Raw genomic sequence first — 19,670 nt, forward strand, 5'->3', positions numbered from 1 at the left:
AATTATCTCGTTTTCAACCTCTTTATCTCCGCCATGTATGGTGGCCCCACTGCATTGTGGGTATGCCCGCGAGTTCAGTGTGCAAGACTACTGGATGAGCCAATAGCGTCACGCCGTGCCAGGTCTTGGCTTGGGGTGCTCTCCGTGCCCCGCGGGGATCCTTGCCTAATTCTTGGCATGAATCGCGCTTTCCTGCCCAGTCGACCTATAGAGATGGAGGATCCATACCAGAGGCCGCAAGCCTCTGGGCATTCGGAACATCCGGTTTTCGGACAGATGAAAGCTTGGAATTTACGACCAAGAGCTGCATCGCCTCTGTAATCGTCACCTGTTACGCCGATTGAGCGGAATCTTGGCCAATATAAACGATCACAGATGGTGGAATGGAAAACGAGATTCCTCTGAGGTGAATGCTTGGCACAGTCATGGCGTCGTGTCGAGCCAAGCGGGCTGTGTCTGATGAATGTTATGGCTTGGGACTGCCTGAAAGTGGGGATAGGGTGGAAATAAATAGAAATGGATGCACAAAGCCGGTTTGTCCCGGACGGCTCGCCGCGGTGGCAATCACGCCCTCATAGTACAAGAATAGTACCACCATGTTGCTCCACCCCGAGCTCCCTAGCCCGTCCCGCTCAGTCTCTTTTCACGACTCTTACTACGACTTGACCTTTCTCCTCCACCTGACAGTCATTCGCTATGGCTGACATTACGCCTGGTCCGAGTTACCCTGAGACTAAGGGAGAAGGTATTCCTTCTGATCCCTACTTTCCAGATGACAAGGCGGACCAGCTCCCTCGTCCAGCGTCCGCCGACTCGCGCCGTACTGTGGTCGCCTCTGCACGGCTGTGGATAGCCCCCTCAGTCGTACTCACAAGAGACTACCTCATGACCGATGTCGACCCTGCCAAGTCAAGTATTCCTCTTGCCGCCTTCTGCTTCATGACAGGATTCGTGTGCGTCTTATGTCTTCCGACACATGTTAGTCCGATATTGACCTGGCTGTGTACAGCGATGCCGTCGTGTTCACTGCAATCTTTGTATGGGCGGCCTTTCAGACGGGCAACACAGTGCAGGTGTGTAGCTCCTATTGCGTAACGTTCTGAGCCCGCTTCATCTGCCTGTTGTCAGCTCTCCCTCGCTGTCGCCCGCCTTTTCTCGAAACCGAGGGACGTTTCATTTCACATCTCCGACCAACAAGCCCTCTGCTCGTTATTGTCATTCAATGTCGGCTCCTTCATTGGCCGCCTCGGCGACCGCATGGGCCCTAAGTCACGCGCATGGCTCATGCTGGGCACCTTCATCCAGGCGTTATTCACCATGGCAGCAGCGGTGGCGGTGTGGCAGAGCGGATCTATCAGCGTGGCGACGGATCGTTTCAACCCAGCGTGGACAGATGCGCTTACGTTCGTCGCCGTCGGCTTCATGAGCGCGAGCGTCGGGCTGCAGGGTATCATGGGCAAGCGCATCAACACGCAATTTTCAACCACTGGTGAGCACCGGCCTTATCGTTGCATCACCCTTGATGGTGGTGTGATGCTGGTGCGATTACTGACTTGTACATTCTCACGTGTAGTCGTATTTACGACGGTGTGGTGCGAGCTTATGGCGGACCCGAAGCTGTTCCAGCTCAATCACTGGGTCATCTCTCGCGATCACAAGATTATTGGCATCATCTTCCTATTCGTTGGCGGTTTCGTCGGCCGTGCACTCATCGACGCTATTGGCTCGGCATCAGCTTTAGGCATTGGCTGCGGCATCAGGATCATCATCGCCATATGGTGGCTCTTCATACCAGCGAAAGTCAGTGCCCCGAAAGCGAAGAAGCCAGAGACAGCATGATATCCAAGCTGCGTTGGATGGCGATGTACGTGCATGGGCCCCGCCACGAGCTGGGGGCGCGCCGAGTCGAGGAACCGGCGTCGTGGAGAGTGTGGAGGATACATTTTAGATCTGTTCATAATCACGATTCCCTTAGAGCGGCAGTGTTGCCTACGATTGCGAACGCGTTGCATGATAATGTTGTCGTGAACGCCCTTGTCCTGTCTTTACGGAGGTCCGATGATCTTGTGGATTCGGTAGTTCATAATTTGCATTTTCTACGTTTGCTTTTTGCTTTGATTCCTCTGGCACAATAGAAAGTAGCATTATCATTATGACCTCAAATGATACTGTGATACATAATAATCCAATAGCTCAGCGTGTGCAATATAGGAGGATGCAGAATCGATAGACATGATGCTGTGAAAAGATTGCACAAATGGTATGTGACACCTCTGGTAAGGAAAAGCGCACCATCGTCAACACGTTGACGACCCCGAGGGAGAGTGCGCGCTCCAGCTGAGGCGCATCGTTCTGGGACAAGCGGTAGACTCCTGCAAGAAAAATGGTATGTTCGGTCGCAGGGGGACAATAGTGCGAGTCCGGGAAATGAGTGAGGATACGAAGCGCGCGGGCGGGAAGTTTTATGGCTGGGTGGCGGTCACGTGCGCGGATGTTTGAGAGCGCGGTTCGGCGCTTAGCTCGTCCAGGCAGATCAAGACGCGCGCTAACGAACTGGAGCGTCGCATGGGGGTTGGGGTGCCCCGCCATGACTACTCAGCCTCCGACGCCTGAAGAGTTGCTATGTATTCTCCACTTATATGCTGGCTTTAACCGGTCAGCATATGAAGCTTCTGTCTCCGAACTCCGTCGCATCAGCCCAGAACCGAAAGACAACGCCTGGAAACGCGAGCGACAGATTGCAGATGCTATTGCTGCTGTAGTAACGCGGCGCGAGAAAGAAGTATCAGCTGTCACTTGGACGGCGAGTAGCCGCAATATCACCATCCACGTCGCACAGAACGGCGCCGTGGATTCGGGTGTTGTGGACCATCTCAAGTTGATCTGGACAAAGTTGCAGGCGATCAGCCGATATGGACCTCAGACCTCCGAGGAAGCTCTTCGGAAAACTCCTGACGAGGTGTTGGATGAAGACCTCATGGACTTGTGGAGGCAAACATTCGACTACATCTACACCACTTGTTTCCCCAAGCTGAGAGCTCGCATCGCGAAGCGCCGACGAGAAGCGCAGGAGTTCATTACTACCATGAACGATGCGATAGCATCGGATGCCCGATTACCCGACTCAGACACTCCATTGAGCGATATAACCATTTTGCGCAGGCTGTTGGCTTGCGTGCAACAAATATACGAACTTATCGATTTGCCTGCGTCCGAGGCCACGCCTAAGATAGTCGACGTTCTTGCGGAAGAGCGACGTGACTGGGCACGAGCGACAAGGGAGAATGGGCTTCTTATGATAAATTGGCAAGCTATTTTTGAGCAGCGGCAGCAAGGTGAGTACCGCGGCGACTGTTTAAGTAATAGCTAACGCTGACTACACTGCCAGAGAGAACTATGGCATCAAATGCCAAAACCTTCGACTTTCGACGCTTCATGGAGAAGGCCTACTCTCTCCACACCCATATTCAGACTCTTTGCCGTGCTGCGACATCTTCTCGCAGAAAGGTTATGTTCCATGCAGAACTTGACGTGGTACTAGTGCAGCCTTACGCTGCCCTTTCACGTCCTTTTTCATTTTCAGAAGAAGACATCGGCTCTTTCATTGAAAGTCTATGTGAAGATGGATCCAAGACGCCGCATGAGGAAGAGGAGGAATCAAAGCCAGAGGAACAAGAAACCTGTCCATTCATCTCGCGAGAGCGTCTCCTAGCCCAGTTAGGCCAGTCATACTCCAAAACATCGCAAGTCGTGGACCTCTCTCGCCAGATCCCTCACTGTGAATGCACGCTGCTTGTATATCACACAACAACATCCACTGATCTCCCGCCACATCCCTACATTGGCGTCTCCCAGCTGTCTTGTTATCCATGTTACCTCTTTTTTGAGGCGTATCGTCAAGCCGTGCCAAAAGGAGTACTGTGGGAGCTCAAGGGTACACATGGAAAGATCTATCCGGGTTGGGTCAGGCCAAAAGGATTGTCCCAGGAGGCGAACGAGAAAGTTGAACAGCTCATGGTGAAGAAGTTGACGGAAAGGCTCCGCTTGAGTCTCGCAGAAGCAAAGAAAGCTCGCACACTTTCCGATAGCACAGATGCATCGGGCAGTTCCGGGGCTTCTCTACGCACTGCTCATAGAAATCCAGGTCAGTGGATTGGATTTGAGCCTGCGCCACGACTGATTATCTCGAGCATGCAGCGTGGTCATCAATTTTGAATGAACTCTCTCAAGGTTAGGTTGATGCCCTCAGAGGTATGGAAAAGTCATACAGCGATGGAGGTCATTGTAATCGATTAGCATGAGAGCATTTGCACTAACGTTCCAGGAAAAACTACCCGGAGGTTTTGTACATGTTTGAAACTGTAGGCGCCGCATAGGCGACGTTTTTTGCATGTTTTAAACTAGTTTTCAACATCATTACATAATGTATCATTACATCTCCCAGTCGGAGGCCTGCACAACCCGCTGAATACTGCTAGCGAGAGGAAGGATAATCTTGGATCCCGAGGCTGTACTTGGCTCTGCAAGAAGAGGTCTGTCAGATAGAAAGTCACACAGTTTGAGGGATGCCAAATCTGCATGAAAATTTGCATCCAGTGCATTCATCATCAATCTGCACCCTTCACATCCTCATCCGAGTCGACCTCATCAGTTTAAGCATTGGCTGTATATTTTGGGGGCTGCCACACTCAGTGTCGGAAGCCACAACTGCACAGTGTTGATGGCTCATTTATGTCTCACCATCCAAGAATTGAAATCTCTATACCATATTTGAGTGATCTCGGGTCAAAGTGTCCGCTCACAACCATCTCTGATAAGCACTCAGATGGGAGTTTAATATGCCTTTTTTGGGGGGTCGAGTTTTGAACACATTCAATACATAGTTTAAAACATGTATAAAATCCTTGTTATACAAAACTACCTAGCTTTCTCTGAAACAGTAATTTGCACCTGTCGTAACATGTTGACTTCAACTGCACAAACTGTAGAATGTGTTCTTCACTGCCGATAATATGACCGCTGGCCAGTTTATTATGCCACCATCTAGAGATGCACATATAGAGCAGTGTTTCTGAGGTATCATGGATATTCGACAGTGCGATATCGAGTTGAGTATCAAGTGACAGTTGTCTCATGAAAAAATATGGTGAAGCGGGCACATGTGCATGATAGCAGGAATATTACTTTACAATATTATTGAAAAACATATGACGATGAGAGTAGGAGAGTATGAAAGACATTTGGAGCAGGACAGCAGAACAGTGTGTAAATTACAGTAAGTTTCAGAAACACTGATATGCTCAATCACATCCTGGCTGCCAGCTACCTCCTATCCTCTCGAGGAAGGCAGATTAGAGCTGTCTATCTCTGTTCACCTTGAGCTGCAGTTGCAGAAACTTCAGCTAATAATGCTTTGAGGGGTGGCTGTGAGTCATTTGGTGTTATGCTTGAAACAGAGCGATGAGTGGTGATTAAGACTAGGGTGATACGACCAACTCTGAACAAGTCGAGAGATGGGTGGATCATGTGAATTGGGCAGGTAAAGTGAGACTCAGACAAGCGTATGTAGAGGGTGTGAGGACCAAGTGGTGACATACTAGGTCTTTGCCTGACTAAGCTTGTATCTCTGGGCACTATAGACAGCTCTCCCCAGCACTACAGATGAGGTCTGGGCACTCTCTAAATCTCTGGAGTGTCTATACTGGGCTCTCCAGCACTACAGATGAGGTCTGAGTGCTTGCTGAAGCTACGGAGTCTGATGAAGACAGAAATCTGAGTTATTAGAGCTCATGACTGATGGCATGAGAGAGGAAACAAGGTGATGTGAGTACAGAATGTGGTAACATGACTTATCTGGGCACTTCTTGAGTCGAGCTGTGAGCCACTACAGAGAGTGCTGCCCTAGCTGGTGTTGAGAGCTGATGAGGCATTGGTATCAAGTGTAGACTAATAAAACTGAATAGGGCACTCCACCCTATTGTGAGGGTAATTCAGAACTTGAGGACTGCAGGGTGAACTCTTCATTGTTTTTGTGCTACATATGTATACAAGCCATTATATAGGTGTTGAAAAACATCTTCCAGTGTAGCAGAAGACATTTTTGATCCTCTGAAACAGTTTTAAGACATTTTCTGCCTCCTCCTCACTGTCGCTTACAGTCAGGGAACTGAAAGGTATGAGCCCTCAAGGGTCTGGCAGTCTGCTGTCCTGTGCTTCTCTCGCTTAGAGTGCACTCTCATTTCAAACTTGCTTAAATTATTCTGCTCCACCTCTTCTTCTTTGTTCTCATAATCAGCAATGCTAGCATGCAGGTTCTGGCTCATCTCTGAGCCTCATGTATGACTCTTCATAATATTTTACTGCTTTCATGGGCTCTTCAGAGTCAGAGGTCCTCATGTGCTGTTTTGTCTGGAGTATTCTGCTTGATAGATACGTGTTATCAAGTTGCATGGTTCTTGACTGCTCCTTTAGTTGGGCTTCTGAGTGCAGAGATTTTCAGTGCATATCAATGCTGAGTGATTTCATGTGGGGTACCACAGAATGTGGTGGAACCTGTCACAACAGCGGTGCAGTTCATTTTACAAGGTGCATCTGACAATTACCAAGTGACGTGTGAGTTCTCATTGGCATGTATCACATGACAGTTGTCAAAGGTAAGGTGAAGGCATGCTTGATCCTCGAATGTTTGTTGTCTCCAGCAGCAGTGCAAGCAGTGACAAGGTAAGTGTGGCATCGAGGTGGCTGTCATGGAAGCTAAAGTGTATCCTCAATTTGCATACTTCAATATCAATGTTGAGAACCTCATCATGAAGTATAATCCTTGACGTTGGAAGAGGAGAGAGAGACTGGCAAAAATAAGAGAGCCAGAGCTGATTGTGTTTATTATGAGGTCAGACCAAAAAAAGGAAACAGGTCACATGGGTGAGTCAGTACAGCTGCAGATGAGGTCGATAGAATGTCACTGATGGTACAAGGTACATTTACCAGACATATTCATAATCCTCATCATGATAACATCTATATGGACTGTGGATACCCAACAAGCAATGATGGTTGAATGAAGAAGACTGTTTAGAACAAAGATGATATCAAGTCAGAATGCGATGAGAAGGAGGACAAACCATATGCAGCATGAGAATACAGAATAGCACATAGTATGGTGAGCAACACTAGAACGTAAAAGCAAAAGATGAAGGTATAAAAGAGCTATAGAAGAACTCAGATGAAAAAGGGGCAATAATGTAGAACACAGGAGTAAAAAAGGCCAAAGAAAAAGTGATCAAAGAAGACAAACAAGTGCAAATCTTTTTTATAAAAATCACATTACAATTGTGCCCAAGAGAAACCCAGGCTCCTCTCCATCCACCTCTGCAAGTTTGAGGGGGGCTCGTGTGAGAGGTGGTACATTATGTTTCTTACTATCAGCCATCTCAGCCACATTTCAGCCACATGTTTGTACTCCGACCAGTTTCAAATTTCACAATCTTACTGGCCCTCTAACTCAAGCTGGTGTTAAGAAATATAAATGATAGTACTATACCAGTACTAAGACCTCAGAAGGTAGTATGTACTATGCTAGTATTAGGGTCTCTCTGGAGGTTAGTACTAAGGTTCAAATATTAGTGCTATGCTGGTACTATGCTAATACTAAGGCCTCAAGAAGTAGTATCGTGCTAGAGCTATGCTATTATTGAGCTAATACTAAGGTCTGGAGATTAGTTCTCAGGTCTAAATGTTAGTACTAAGATCTGAAGATTAATACTAAGATTCAAATGTTAGGAGTATGCTAGTATCAAGTTACTTGATGAACATATTGTGACTATGTTACATCATAATCATTCTATACTAAGCCAGTAAGATATACCCAGGTCATCTTCAACTAACCTCATCACAGCATGACCATTACGTGAATAGCATGTTTGAGAGAGTTATCTGATGTTAGATGCTCATGATAAGTCCCAGGCTCTCAGCAGAACAGATATGTAACTGTTCTACCATGCAAAGGGCCACAATAAATATATAGAGATCATAAACTGTGTGGAAATACTACATGTGTTGACTTGCTATGCAGCATTCCATTGAATTTGAATGACAACAGTTTCAGCTGCAGTGCATAAGAGAGTCTCACTTTGAACATTCTCTTTGTCTGCATCATCACATTCTGGAATTCTCTGAGCTTTCTTCCTAGCATATTCATCCAGATGCTTAAGCCACTGAAGTCTACTCAGCAAGATCATTTTGGCATAGAAAACTATGTGCACTATGATGCATGCCAGGGATAATGGTAATTGGGAGGCCAATTAGATTTGACTTAAATTACAGCACTAAATAGTCACCCAACAAGGTGCATTCATCAAAATGTATCTACTTTCACACATTGCATTTAACAAAAATCTGTTTCTAAGGAAATTTCAAAAAACATCAAATATAAAATCCTATAGAAACTGATTTTGAGAAATTGTGATATGGAGAAAGTAGATAGATTTACAATGTTCCTCCTTTATCAGATTAGTGCACGTGTGACAGACTCTGATCACATGAGTTAGTCAAAAGTGACCTGGATATATCTTACTAGGATATGAAGGTTAATACTTACATAGGTCTAAATGTTAGTACTTGCATTTAAATCTTAGCATTGATATAGTACTATCATAGTACTAGCATATTGCTAATATTAGAATCTGAGTATCAACCTTCATATCTTAGTGCTAGCTTAGTATATAATGATAAGAGTGTGACATCATCACAACATGTTTATCATCTTTAATAAAAAGAGTGAAAAACTATTTTGAAACTTGTTATTATAAATTTGTCTAAAAGTTTATTAAATGATTGAAGAAACAATTATTGATATTTTATTCAATTGCCATTCAATTTTTTCATTATCATCTCAAAGAAACTACTGCATTGAGTGTGAGAAATGAGTGAAAAAATTGAGAATTTTCTTTGACTTTTTCTGCACAACATCCTATCATTTCTAAGTTAACATAGGCAGCTTAGCATAAATCAATGACTAGGAAAGGTACAAATGAGCCCTTCCCAATCCTTTTTCTAAAATAATTCATGTGACATGAAAGGCTGAATTATTGAATTCAATTCTAAAGCATTTCCTGGAATGATAATCAATACTTTCTTTGAATGACATCCTTCATAAGAAAAACTGTTGAAAATATTTTAAATCCTCTTGTTATAAATTGATAGTAAAAGTGTTAAAGATTTGAACTTTCTCTTCAATATCTTTATCATATTTCACCTCATATTATTGATTGCTTCACCTAGTGCTTGTCATCCTATCATAAGCTAGTGCTAAGGTATGAAGGTTAATACTCACACCACATCAGTACTATGGTTAGAAGGATAGTACTAAGCTCCTAATGTTATAAGCTCCTAATTTTAGCAGTATGCTAGTACCATGTTATTACTAAGGCTTCAGATAACTGATATGCTTCAAATAAATTTGTTTTATTTGACTTTCAAAAAAAGTGGTCTTTGATATACCCTTTATGTCATTATTATGAGAAATATGTAGTTCATGTCAATGCCATAATATCACTAGAAAGATGTTACAAAGGTTTTACCTATAAAATAGATTAACTGTGCAATCTAAAATGAGTAACCTTATCAATGATTTTGTGGATCACTGTAGCTTTATACGATCATAGTGCTAACATTTTAATTTGAGTATGAATGTCTATACCTCAGTGCTAGCTTAATATAGAATGGCAAGGGTGTGATATGATCACAATATGTTCATCATGTTTGATAATAAACAATAATTTTTAACCTTTTTTATTATAAATTTGTTTCATAGATTGTGTATTGATAGAAAACATTATGATTTCATCATGTGTTTTTCCATCATCCTTCATAAAAATGTGAAAATTATTTTTAATTTTAATCACAAGTTAGTAGCAAAAATGCTAATCAATTTGAAACTTCTTCTTCATTACCATTATCATCTTTCACCTCTAAGTATTGATTGCTTCATGTAGTCAATAACCTGAGCAATAGATCAGATTGCATCATTTCAGTGAACATTAATTGATGCAATGTCCCTGGTGGCTTTCACACTGGGTGAAGCAATGAATAATTTGAGATGAAAGATGATAAAGATATTGAAGAAAAGTTCAAATCTTTTAAGCATCTTTACCATCAATTTATAATAAAAATTCCAAATATCTTTTAAAAAAGCTTTGTTGTCAAAGATGATGAAAAGATTGAAAGAAGGTTAGATGAAATTTTAGTAATCACTTCTTCAACCATTTTACAAGTTTTCATATAAAATTATGATAAAGAGCTTCAAAATTTTTTTCACTCTTTTTTGAACAAAGATGATAAAAATGTTATAATTATTATCACACGCTTGTTATCATATAGTAAGCTAGCACTAAGATACAGAGATTGATACTCAGCTTCATATATTAGCACTATTAACAATTACTATCAATGACAGACCTGATCCTCTTCGAGAGCTTTCAATGAACAGACCACTACCATGATCTCGTTTTCAGATAGGACAAGGAGTGAGAGTGCAAAAGGCAATGTTTTTTCTCAGCCAGTTCCTGTGATGAAGCTTGAATTGAGGCCAAGGATCATGCACTCAGCTAAATCTAGCTGCTCTTTGTAGAGTATGATGCTGGCATGTTGTGAGGACTGTAGTCAGGCTGCTACTACAATCCTGCACGACTTTCAATTCTTCAGATTTCAATCTATTTCTGATTTTATTTTTGATTTTAATTATCTTATCTGTTTGTTTTCTTATTTATCTTCGGACTTACTCGGATAGTATAAAAGACTCCTAGTTAGAAATTTTCGCTTCCCGAAAATTGTGGTAGCTAGAGGTGAATTGATTGTCTCTCTCTGTGCACTGTGTGAGCACAATATCTTCATATTTCTGGCTAGATTGAGTGCCTGCAAACAGATTCCTCAGAATTGTCTCTGGAAGCCATCTCAGGGCTTATCTCAGAATGACTTCTTTGCTTCTGCCTCACTTACCGAAGTGCATTTTTTGCTTCCTGCCATACTTTTTTGCTTTCCTGAAGGTCCTCTTCGACTAGGCAATGCATTGTAAACTTCTCGGACAAATATATCACACTTCGGCACCAGCTCCAGTGACGATCACACAATGTCACTGACATTCTTGAACCATTTTGCAGCATGTTGTCTGGAAGTCATATTCAGAAGCTCTGACAGCCTCAGCATGAGCCTCTGCAAGACTATCATATGAATGTTTGAGTGCAGTGTTATGGTTAAGTCTGTTGGACATTGCTGTACACAATTGATGATTACATGTCAATTATGAGTTATTGTAACACTACTGTGACATTTTGGTCACCTCAAATCATAAGTCTCCATGCTGAGCTCAAAATGCACCAGACATTCTAGAGAGTATAGTTGGAGATGCCACTTCATGGTAAGTATTTGAGCCATCTCGCAGATTTGCTAAGGCTTATCAGAATCTGCACTAAAATTCATGAAATATATATAGAATCATAGCTAAAGAGATGCTCTACAATATGGTTGGAACAGATTTACCAAAATCCAAACTTCAAGTTTTTGGACCTCAATTTAGTGGTTTTGCTTACTAATACATTACCATATATGGATATGCAGGTAGTATAAGCACTGGTATTACCAAATGTAGTTGTAGTAAGTGTCAGTAAGAGGCAGTGATAAAAAGAATTTGCAGATATAAGTCTCATCATATATTGCAGTTGAAGGACCTGGAGTTGCAAATTAGAATGAAAGGTGAAGGATAGAGCTTGCCGTGGCTCGAAAGGTATGTATTTTCAGTAGCAGCATACCCTTGACATCCATTGACCTTGGGCCAATTTGGCAGTTTGTTTAGGGTTAGGGTTAGGTTCACAGAAAAACTCATACTTTCAGATTTGGATATATCTATGGGTACTTTGTATATAGATTTTCAATCTCAAGGCGTCAGGAGTAGAAATGTGAAATGGCATCTCCAAACATACACTACAAACAAACATGATACAATAAAATCGCATGTGAAAGTCTGTAAAAAATCTTTGGGTAATTAATTGAAACCGTGGAAAAATAGATAAAACTGCAGATAAATGATCAATCAGGATTTTCTTCAGACTTTTGGATGTGAATTTATTGTACCATGTTTGTAGTGATAGCATCAGCTGAGCACCTCTCTGGAACATCATGGGAACGAGACTAATGTAACCATAAATCTAGATGACAAGTTTTGTTCAATTTGGTACAATTTTATTGTGTGGTGTCAATGAAGAACAATCAAAACTTGCTCAAAAACCCTCGATGCAAAATCCTATACTTAATCACATTAAAATTGTTTAGACTTTCTCTTGAAAAAAAGGGCCGCGCACCCTGTGATAATTCATTGATAAGAATCAAAATAATTCTGGAAATTATCATCGATCTTTTTGATATCCTCACGAGTAAAACAGGCTGTGCACCCGCTTAGCCGGCGTCTGCTCTTGCTTTCCATTCAGAGATGGCTCCTGGAACGCGGTCTGACGATACTGGATGGACTTTCAACTATCGATATCAAAACCTGGATGACTCGGATGACGATAATCTTTCACAGGCAACTTCTCGGCACGTTGACCAACAAAGTCTATCGGATGATGCTGTCGCAGAACTGGATATATCCGTTCGGGTCGATAGCGCGGGACTGCAACTGAATCCGTGGACAATTGCCAGAATCAACGCCACGACTCGCAGAATGACCGTTCCGCACCAGATGTCCAACAAACACAAATACCCTTCGAGCATAAGTCACGATGATCTGACTAGCATTGATACACGGAAGAGACGCACGTCGGTCGACTTATCGAACGAAAGGGTGCAAGCGGTTGTAGATGTGCAGAATCATGCTCTTGATCAAGGATGTACCAAGATAGAGCAGCGAGTCTCGTCTTCTCTACCTCTCGCAGCGGCTGTATCTGAACATACTACTCCGTCCAACCATGCCCACCTTCCTCAGCGACCTCTGCATGCTCATATGGTCGAGTCTAACGTGCGCGTCTCTTCCGAAGAATCCTCAATTCAAATCAAGGCCCCCAAGCGTGAAAATCTCGACGTTGGGGCTTTTAGAGTAGTTGCGCACGCAGGCACTTCTGGGCAGGTATTGTCGTCGCATGTTCCCTGCATAAACCCTTCTTTACCTGTATGCAGGGCATGTCTCCCGTGTTCCCACCGGAACGGCGCACGGCGGGATCCATGGCTTCCGAAGGGCGTGCATTTCAATGCTCCGGATCTCCAGAGCCGTTGCAATCTGTAAAGGCTCACAGAAGGACAAAGAACTCCATTATAGGTACAGGGGCTGACGATTCATTGTCTGAAAACATTGCCACGGGATGCCTCCTCAACTCTCTTGCTGTAAATGGGAAATCGTCATCTAGTCATTTTCCGCCTCTTCCGTTGGCGAAAGCACTCGCAGAGCCGTCTCTCCCTCAAAGCTCTTTCAATATTTCGAGCCTTCTTACGTCTTCTGCTGGTTCTCCACCAAAGCTGAACTTGTTCAAGGGTGTCCTTCCTTCTCCAGTTTCCAGCCCCCAATCACGAGCTCATGTGCCTGCTATGCCTCGCGGGAAACTGTCTGCTGATCCTGATGACTTACGCGTTGCTTTCATATCATCTCGTCGAACAGGCGGCAAGGTAGAAAATAAACGAGACGCATATAGCGCCTTTCCGCCTTCACCTGATGAGGCTTGGTCGACCATTCAGTCTTCCAAGAAAGCGAAAGCGCGGACCGTTAATCCGAGCTCGGTCAGTCAACGACAGCCTATCGTCATATCAAAAGGTTTCAGGCTCCCGCTACTCAAGACTGAGCCTGCGCAAGCCAAGAAGGCTTCCATGACCTATCGCCCGCCTCCGCGTCGCACTGCCGAGCAAGCAAATGCGGGCCCGACCGTCACTGTATTTCATCCACACACGCCAGAATCTCTCTCGCGTCCGTCATTACGTGAAGACAGGGGAAATGCGTGCACTTCTAGTAAGCACGGCCGTAATTTGTTTTTCTCCGGCTTCGTCTTTTTGGTCACTGCATATAGTCTCACGCGATACGCATATATGTGAACTCGGGCATTGACGAATCGTTTTTCGCAGATCCTCCTGGTGCTGTGGATCTCGACGCCTATGCGAGCAGCCGAATACCGGAAGGCTCGCGTCTACCATCGCCTCCCCCTTCAGATTCTCCTATCCCTAGCCCACAAGCCAGCGGCAAGCGACAGACTATATGCGGCACTGCTGCTCAGCGCGTCGATACTTCAAGGCTCAGGTATGTCAACATGAGGAAAAGGGTTGCAGAGGTATGTACGTCCTGGCTGTTGCATATTCTTGACCTTCTGGACTATAGACCCGGTCTTGCTTTTTTGAACATGCTGCGTATTGCGAGAATGTGAATCGTCTGACTCTGAAATGTGTGCCCCAGTAGCGTAAACGCCTAGCATCTCAAGTCTGGGATCTGCTGCAACTCCCAAGCTGTGGCGCCGTCTTCTGCGACGACCAACCTCTGACGGACAACACAGAAGATCATTGCAGGATATTGCCAGCATCAACAGAGGGGGACAAGCAAGATGCTGAAATTGCTATCGTTATCTGGAACTCTACGGACCAAGGATGTTCCTAAGGACCTTGTGCTGCTCGGGTTCAATGCTTTGTTCTCTGGTTGCTCCTTTCTCGCTTTCGTTGCTTGCTGCACTGGCATTCTTTGCTCGAAGTACATAGCCATCTCTCGCTCTAGATTCATTAAACTTGCTCAAGCCTCTGCAAGCGATTGCTAGAACTTTAAACACTTTGCTCAATCATTCATGTAAAACACTGCTATGTTATCTACAGTTGTCGCACCGCATGCTGTGCCCGAAAAGCCTGCTCTAAAAGCAAGAAAAAGTGAGAGATCGGCCACTCGAGTGAGAACAAGAAATCATGATGCAGAAGCTATATTGCGCAACGTCTGAACCCGACGCAGAGACATAGTATTCAAGTGAGAGCAGTCAACAAGATATAGATGGCATATCGACGCGGGACAGGATAGGTATCGCAAATCGAGGAGATGGTAATGATGTGGGTGTCGCAAACAAGATGAAGGTGGGTTAGTAGTGGACATCAGTCATGTCTTCGGGTCTGTACACAGCGAAGAGAAGTATGAAACGATGGATGAGACATGTGTAAGCACTTGACAATTAGGATCTGGCAAAAGCGAGCAGACGGAAACAGTGCGCATACAAAAGAAAAACAGAATACCGATGAAGACCAGCCAACTCAGCGTGATGATTCGGCAGCAGGACGACTGGCCACCCGCACAGGGCCCATCGCTCGCCGCATCGCGTCGTTGTCCTTCTCCGGAAGCCGTGGAGCCCCATGAGCTCTCGTGCGCGTCTTCGTGTCCTCCGGCACTAGCGCACCCACGTGGTGCGCGAGACGGCTGGCCATCGCCGCCTGCAGCGCGGACTCGATGTCTTCTTCGGCCACGGCTACGCGTGGCGCCTTTGCTTTTGCCTTCGCCTGCGGACGCGCGGGTAGCACGAGCTCCGAGTCCTCGTCATCCGAGGCCACAGCCGGAGGGACCGGTGATCGCGACTTGGTGCGCGACCGCCTTTGAGGCGTACTCGGCTCAGGGGTGGCGCTCGCCGTCCGTCGGGATGAAGCCCTGGTCGTGGGCCGGGCGCTAGGTTGTGGTTGCGTGCCCCGCTGCGCTCGTCTCCGGAGGAGGTCGCGGCGGGCCTCCGGGAAAAGCAGCTTGGGCCCATATGCTGGAGGAGGACTGAAGTCCGGATGCGTGACAGGCAGAGAAGAGGGATCTACGCCTTCTGAATCCGAGTGAGAGCCTGGAGGTTTGTAGTGAGGGTTGGCTAGTATGACCTTCGTCCCACGGCTATACGAGTCAAAATAAGTGACACGAAGAAAACAAGAAGTGGCTGGATACGCACAAGACATAGGTAATTGTCGGCCTCTCCAGCAGTGAGTCGGATATAGTCGGTTCCGGAAGACTCTCAGGTCCACTCTCAGCCTCAGCAGCAGGGGTAGGACTCTCATCGGACAAGAACGGGTTGTTGGGTGAGTCTCGCACAGGAAACAGCGGCCGCTCGGGAGGGCTCCGCGACGCCCTTGCTGGAGGACTCGGTTGTCGACTCCTGGCACGCATCCTCGGTTGACGACGTGACGGTGGCGGAGAGAATAGCCCGGTCCGCTGGCGCTGCAGCAGGTGAGGCGCGATTGGCGGTGACGACGAAGGCGAGCGGGATTGGGAACGAGACCTCAATTCATATCGAGCCTTCGGCTTCTCCTCTACCTCGTCGTCTTCCTTCCCCTCCTTCTTGCTCGTCTCTCTTCGGGCGTCCGTCGATGTGCCCATCCAAAATGCCTCCTCGACCTGCGTCTCGCTCAGCTCCTCCGCAATCGCATCAAGCGTCTTGCGCTTCTTATTCCCGATGACCACCGCGCCAGGACGCTTTTGCGCGCACTCCTCGTCGCTGTCGTGCCTCGGCGCGGGCTGCGGAAGCTCATCCTCCTCGTCCGACTCCGAGTCGGTGACGCGTGAGCGTGCACGTTTGCGCTTGGTGGCCGTGCGCGGGGGCGTTGGGGGCAGTGTAAGCGAGACGGAACGCTTCATGGCTGCGGGACGTGCCGGGGACTTGTCGACGGCGGGCGGGGGCGCGTCGCGCACAACGCCGCGTGTTCGAGGCATCGTGGTGGTCCGTGATGAATGACGGTGTGTCTCACGCGTCCGATGCTCTCAGAGCTCGTAAAAAAAGGTTGTAGAAGTAGAAAACAAGGAAGCGTGCGGGGGCTACGCAGAATGATGAGTGGGTCGATGGGATGCGGCCACGGAGACGACGGCGTGGTCAACTTTCCAACGACCACCCGGCGATTGCCACGACCAAACAAACGACTACATGCGCCTCCATTGCTAGACGCCAGAGTCAAGTGTGGCGGCGTCGCAGAACATGCTGCACAGCTTGATAGCAACTACGTGGTGTCATCTAGTATCTGGATGACAGTGCGCATATTGAAAGTCCATCGAGGAAAAAAATCTCCCATATACAAACGGAATGATTCTTACAACTCCGAGGTACAGGAGTCGTTCGACAAGGTTACAACACGGGTCTCGACGACGCGTACAACAATTGGCCCTCCTCTGCACGAACTTGATATACATTGTGCGCTGCGCTTAAGCTTAATTCTCGAAAGGCTACCCGCACTAGCCAACTGGCAGCACAAATTTGAAAGTGCCCGCGTTTCTTTCTACTTATGCTGCGATCCTCAAGCTCCGCCTCGACAGCGCGCTGGAGCCTGCATAAGTCCCAGGAATACTCGGAGCTGAGTCGGGAACGACGGTGAGGCTTCTAGGCGGCGCGATTCAAAGCAGTTGCATGCGCGCTACTTCACGCCTGCGGCAGCCTCCAAAGACGTGATAGCATGATAGCACGTACGCACCCTTCATCGATGTTATCATATCTCCCGTTCCCGTCGTGTTGCTCAGAGAAACTCGTCGAAAGTGCATCATATAGCATCATTGTTTTGGCGAACGATTCAAGTACCACCGACTCGCAGCGTTGACAAATCAGCGTATTCTCCATTGCTTGTGTGACTGGCGGATTACGCAGTTTGCCTGTGAGCTACGGGGAAGTGTTCCGATGGCATTTTCCGTCGGCGCGCACACTAGTCTCTCCTGAATTGACTTGCCAATATTAATCCTGAGTGATCCAGGGTTGCCTTCGTCACCCAGGAGACCGAACAGACACACCTTGGGAATATTGGGGACGATGCCGAGCTAAGGGCTGATGCCCTGCATTCAGTGCATTGAATTCAGAATGTCCAGCATGCGTGAGAGATGCAGTCAATAGTGAAGGTACATGGCGGTGCCTGAACGTAAGTCGGGAAGTGCCAAGCCGTGTGCTATAAGTATTCACAGAGAGGGATGAACAGGTGACAGGCTGGGAGGTGGCACGAGTAGGAGGGCGAGGTTCCACTGGTGCTGTGGAGTGCTAGGCCCGAGCGCACTGGCTAGGATTTAGCAGACGGACCCGCGCCGTATATGCCGGCGGTCTCTTGGGCGATTCGCCATGTTGATGCATACTAGACACACGCTAATCACTCAGAGACACTAGACGTGCACTAGACACGCCGACACGGCGCAAACGAATGGTCGAGCTTCGCGTGCGCACTAGTAAGGGCGGCGTGAAGCGCTCCACGGGTAGTGAAGAGGGATGGAATGACGTCGCGTCTTCGCTCGCCCGGTTCAGCCAGATTATTTGCCCGTCGGTGCGTACACTCAGGCTAGGCAGCGCCACCACAGGGGCGGGGGACAGAGGACAAATGGGAGCATCGAGAGAAGAGAGTTGATGCGTGCCGTGATGCCGCAGCCAATAAGGCCCCCCGCGAGACGCGAAAATGCATACCGCATGAAATAAAGACTTGGCCCATCACTCCCTCCCCCGTCCTCGACGCCGCCTGCTGTCTCCTCCTCCTCATTCCCCCCTTCCTCCACGCCCTCCACTGCACGCAGCCCGTCCCCATCGCCCCCGACACGCCCGGCGGAGACCCCCCTCCAATGCCCACAAACGCCACGTTCGCGACGCCGGCCTATCCTATCGCACCCGCATTAATACCTAACCAGCACTACCTCACAGCCCTAGTCGCCACGCCCTCAGAGCAGCCAACCTAGGCCGTTCGTCCGTACATGCACATGTCCGCCCAGGGAGCGCCAGCTGCGTCAGATACCCGTCCCTCGCTCGCTCCAGCTCTCATACACGCTCCGTCTGTCTCCCGTACCTGCTCTCCCGCTCACGCACTTTCATCCTCATGCTCTAGACTATCTCGCTTCCAGCCCTATCATACAGCGTCCTCATTGTATCTTACAGCCTCCTACTCCTCTTCTCGTCCTTTCGCCCTCCCGCCCCCCGCGGCCGTCCTCAGCACCTCCTCTCCTTCGCCCACGGCCCGCCTCCTAGAACAAGGTGACCGCTCCGTATCTGCCACGCGCGCGCCAGGCGTACATGAACGTGTAGAAGCCGACTGCGCTGCGCTTCCCTCACGCGAGTCTCGAGCGGCCAGCCCTGTCCGACGTGTTCCTCCAGGCCGGAGGTACGTCTTTATCTATCTAATTTAGTCTAAACGCTGTAGCCTGAGCTGAATGCTGTCCATGTCGCTGCGATTAGCAGGCTTATGCCCTCGCTGCTCGCACTCACGGTCGGCCTCTCTTGTTCACAACTCCCCATGTCCGCTGCCGCCTCCCTTGGTGTCTCTCCGCTCCCCATTGATGCACACACAAGCATCCCTCGGCTGCCAGACGCCGCGCTGCTCGTTCCGCGTCAAGTAGCGGCTAGCGCGTCGGGTGCTGGAAATGATGCAGACACTAGCACGACAGCCGGCGCAGCACAAGCCTCACAGGCGAGCACCCAAGCAAACGCGGCGACCACAGCCAGCGCCGGTACTTCGCAGGCAACCTCTGCTGCTACCCAGCAGACGTCTACGCCAGATGCGAGCCCAACCACCAGCGCAAGTCCGCTTCCGTCGACCAGTGATGCGGCGAGCCCGACAAGCACTCAGGCTGAGAGCCCATCGAGCACGCCAACGTCAAGTACACAGCCACCTCCGTCCTCTACGGAGCAGCCGACCACCTCCGACGCGGACGCGACGACAAGTGCAATACCGACGACGAGCACGCCGGAGCCCAC

At 47.7% G+C, this 19,670-nt stretch overlaps 5 protein-coding genes across 5 annotated transcripts in view; 4 read left to right on the forward strand and 1 right to left on the reverse strand.

Annotated features, from left to right (window-relative positions):
* The first annotated feature begins 673 nt into the window (after positions 1-673).
* Positions 674-2,219, forward strand: LAESUDRAFT_694050 (uncharacterized protein). The gene is made up of 4 exons (XM_040906181.1): positions 674-953; positions 1,010-1,073; positions 1,129-1,489; positions 1,574-2,219. The coding sequence occupies exons 1-4, from the start codon at positions 697-699 to the stop codon at positions 1,837-1,839; spliced, it is 948 nt and encodes a 315-aa protein (XP_040768154.1). The 5' UTR covers positions 674-696; the 3' UTR covers positions 1,840-2,219.
* Positions 2,220-2,548: 329 nt separating this feature from the next.
* LAESUDRAFT_721784 (uncharacterized protein) lies at positions 2,549-4,458 on the forward strand. The gene is made up of 3 exons (XM_040908072.1): positions 2,549-3,335; positions 3,389-4,144; positions 4,198-4,458. The coding sequence occupies exons 1-3, from the start codon at positions 2,588-2,590 to the stop codon at positions 4,233-4,235; spliced, it is 1,542 nt and encodes a 513-aa protein (XP_040768155.1). The 5' UTR covers positions 2,549-2,587; the 3' UTR covers positions 4,236-4,458.
* Positions 4,459-12,938: 8,480 nt separating this feature from the next.
* LAESUDRAFT_425092 (uncharacterized protein) lies at positions 12,939-14,163 on the forward strand. Its single transcript, XM_040902408.1, has 2 exons — positions 12,939-13,110; positions 13,165-14,163. The coding sequence occupies exon 2, from the start codon at positions 13,168-13,170 to the stop codon at positions 14,065-14,067; it is 900 nt and encodes a 299-aa protein (XP_040768156.1). The 5' UTR covers positions 12,939-13,110; positions 13,165-13,167; the 3' UTR covers positions 14,068-14,163.
* A 617-nt stretch (positions 14,164-14,780) lies between these two features.
* LAESUDRAFT_747763 (uncharacterized protein) lies at positions 14,781-16,811 on the reverse strand. Its single transcript, XM_040911487.1, has 2 exons — positions 15,921-16,811; positions 14,781-15,865 (listed from the first exon to the last, which is right to left on the reverse strand). Exons 1-2 carry the CDS (start codon positions 16,676-16,678, stop codon positions 15,253-15,255), a joined length of 1,371 nt encoding a protein of 456 aa, XP_040768157.1. The 5' UTR covers positions 16,679-16,811; the 3' UTR covers positions 14,781-15,252.
* A 1,694-nt stretch (positions 16,812-18,505) lies between these two features.
* Positions 18,506-19,670, forward strand: part of LAESUDRAFT_425016 (uncharacterized protein) — a 1,690-nt gene continuing 525 nt past the window's right edge. Inside the window, exons 1-2 of the mRNA XM_040902406.1 lie at positions 18,506-19,077; positions 19,152-19,664. Coding sequence (XP_040768158.1) covers positions 18,674-19,077; positions 19,152-19,664 — 917 coding nt within the window. The 5' untranslated portion in view covers positions 18,506-18,673. The remainder of the gene's footprint in view (positions 19,078-19,151; positions 19,665-19,670) is intronic.

The sequence above is a fragment of the Laetiporus sulphureus genome (assembly GCF_001632365.1).
Source record: "Laetiporus sulphureus 93-53 unplaced genomic scaffold LAESUscaffold_5, whole genome shotgun sequence".
Taxonomy (NCBI): Eukaryota; Fungi; Basidiomycota; class Agaricomycetes; order Polyporales; family Laetiporaceae; genus Laetiporus; species Laetiporus sulphureus.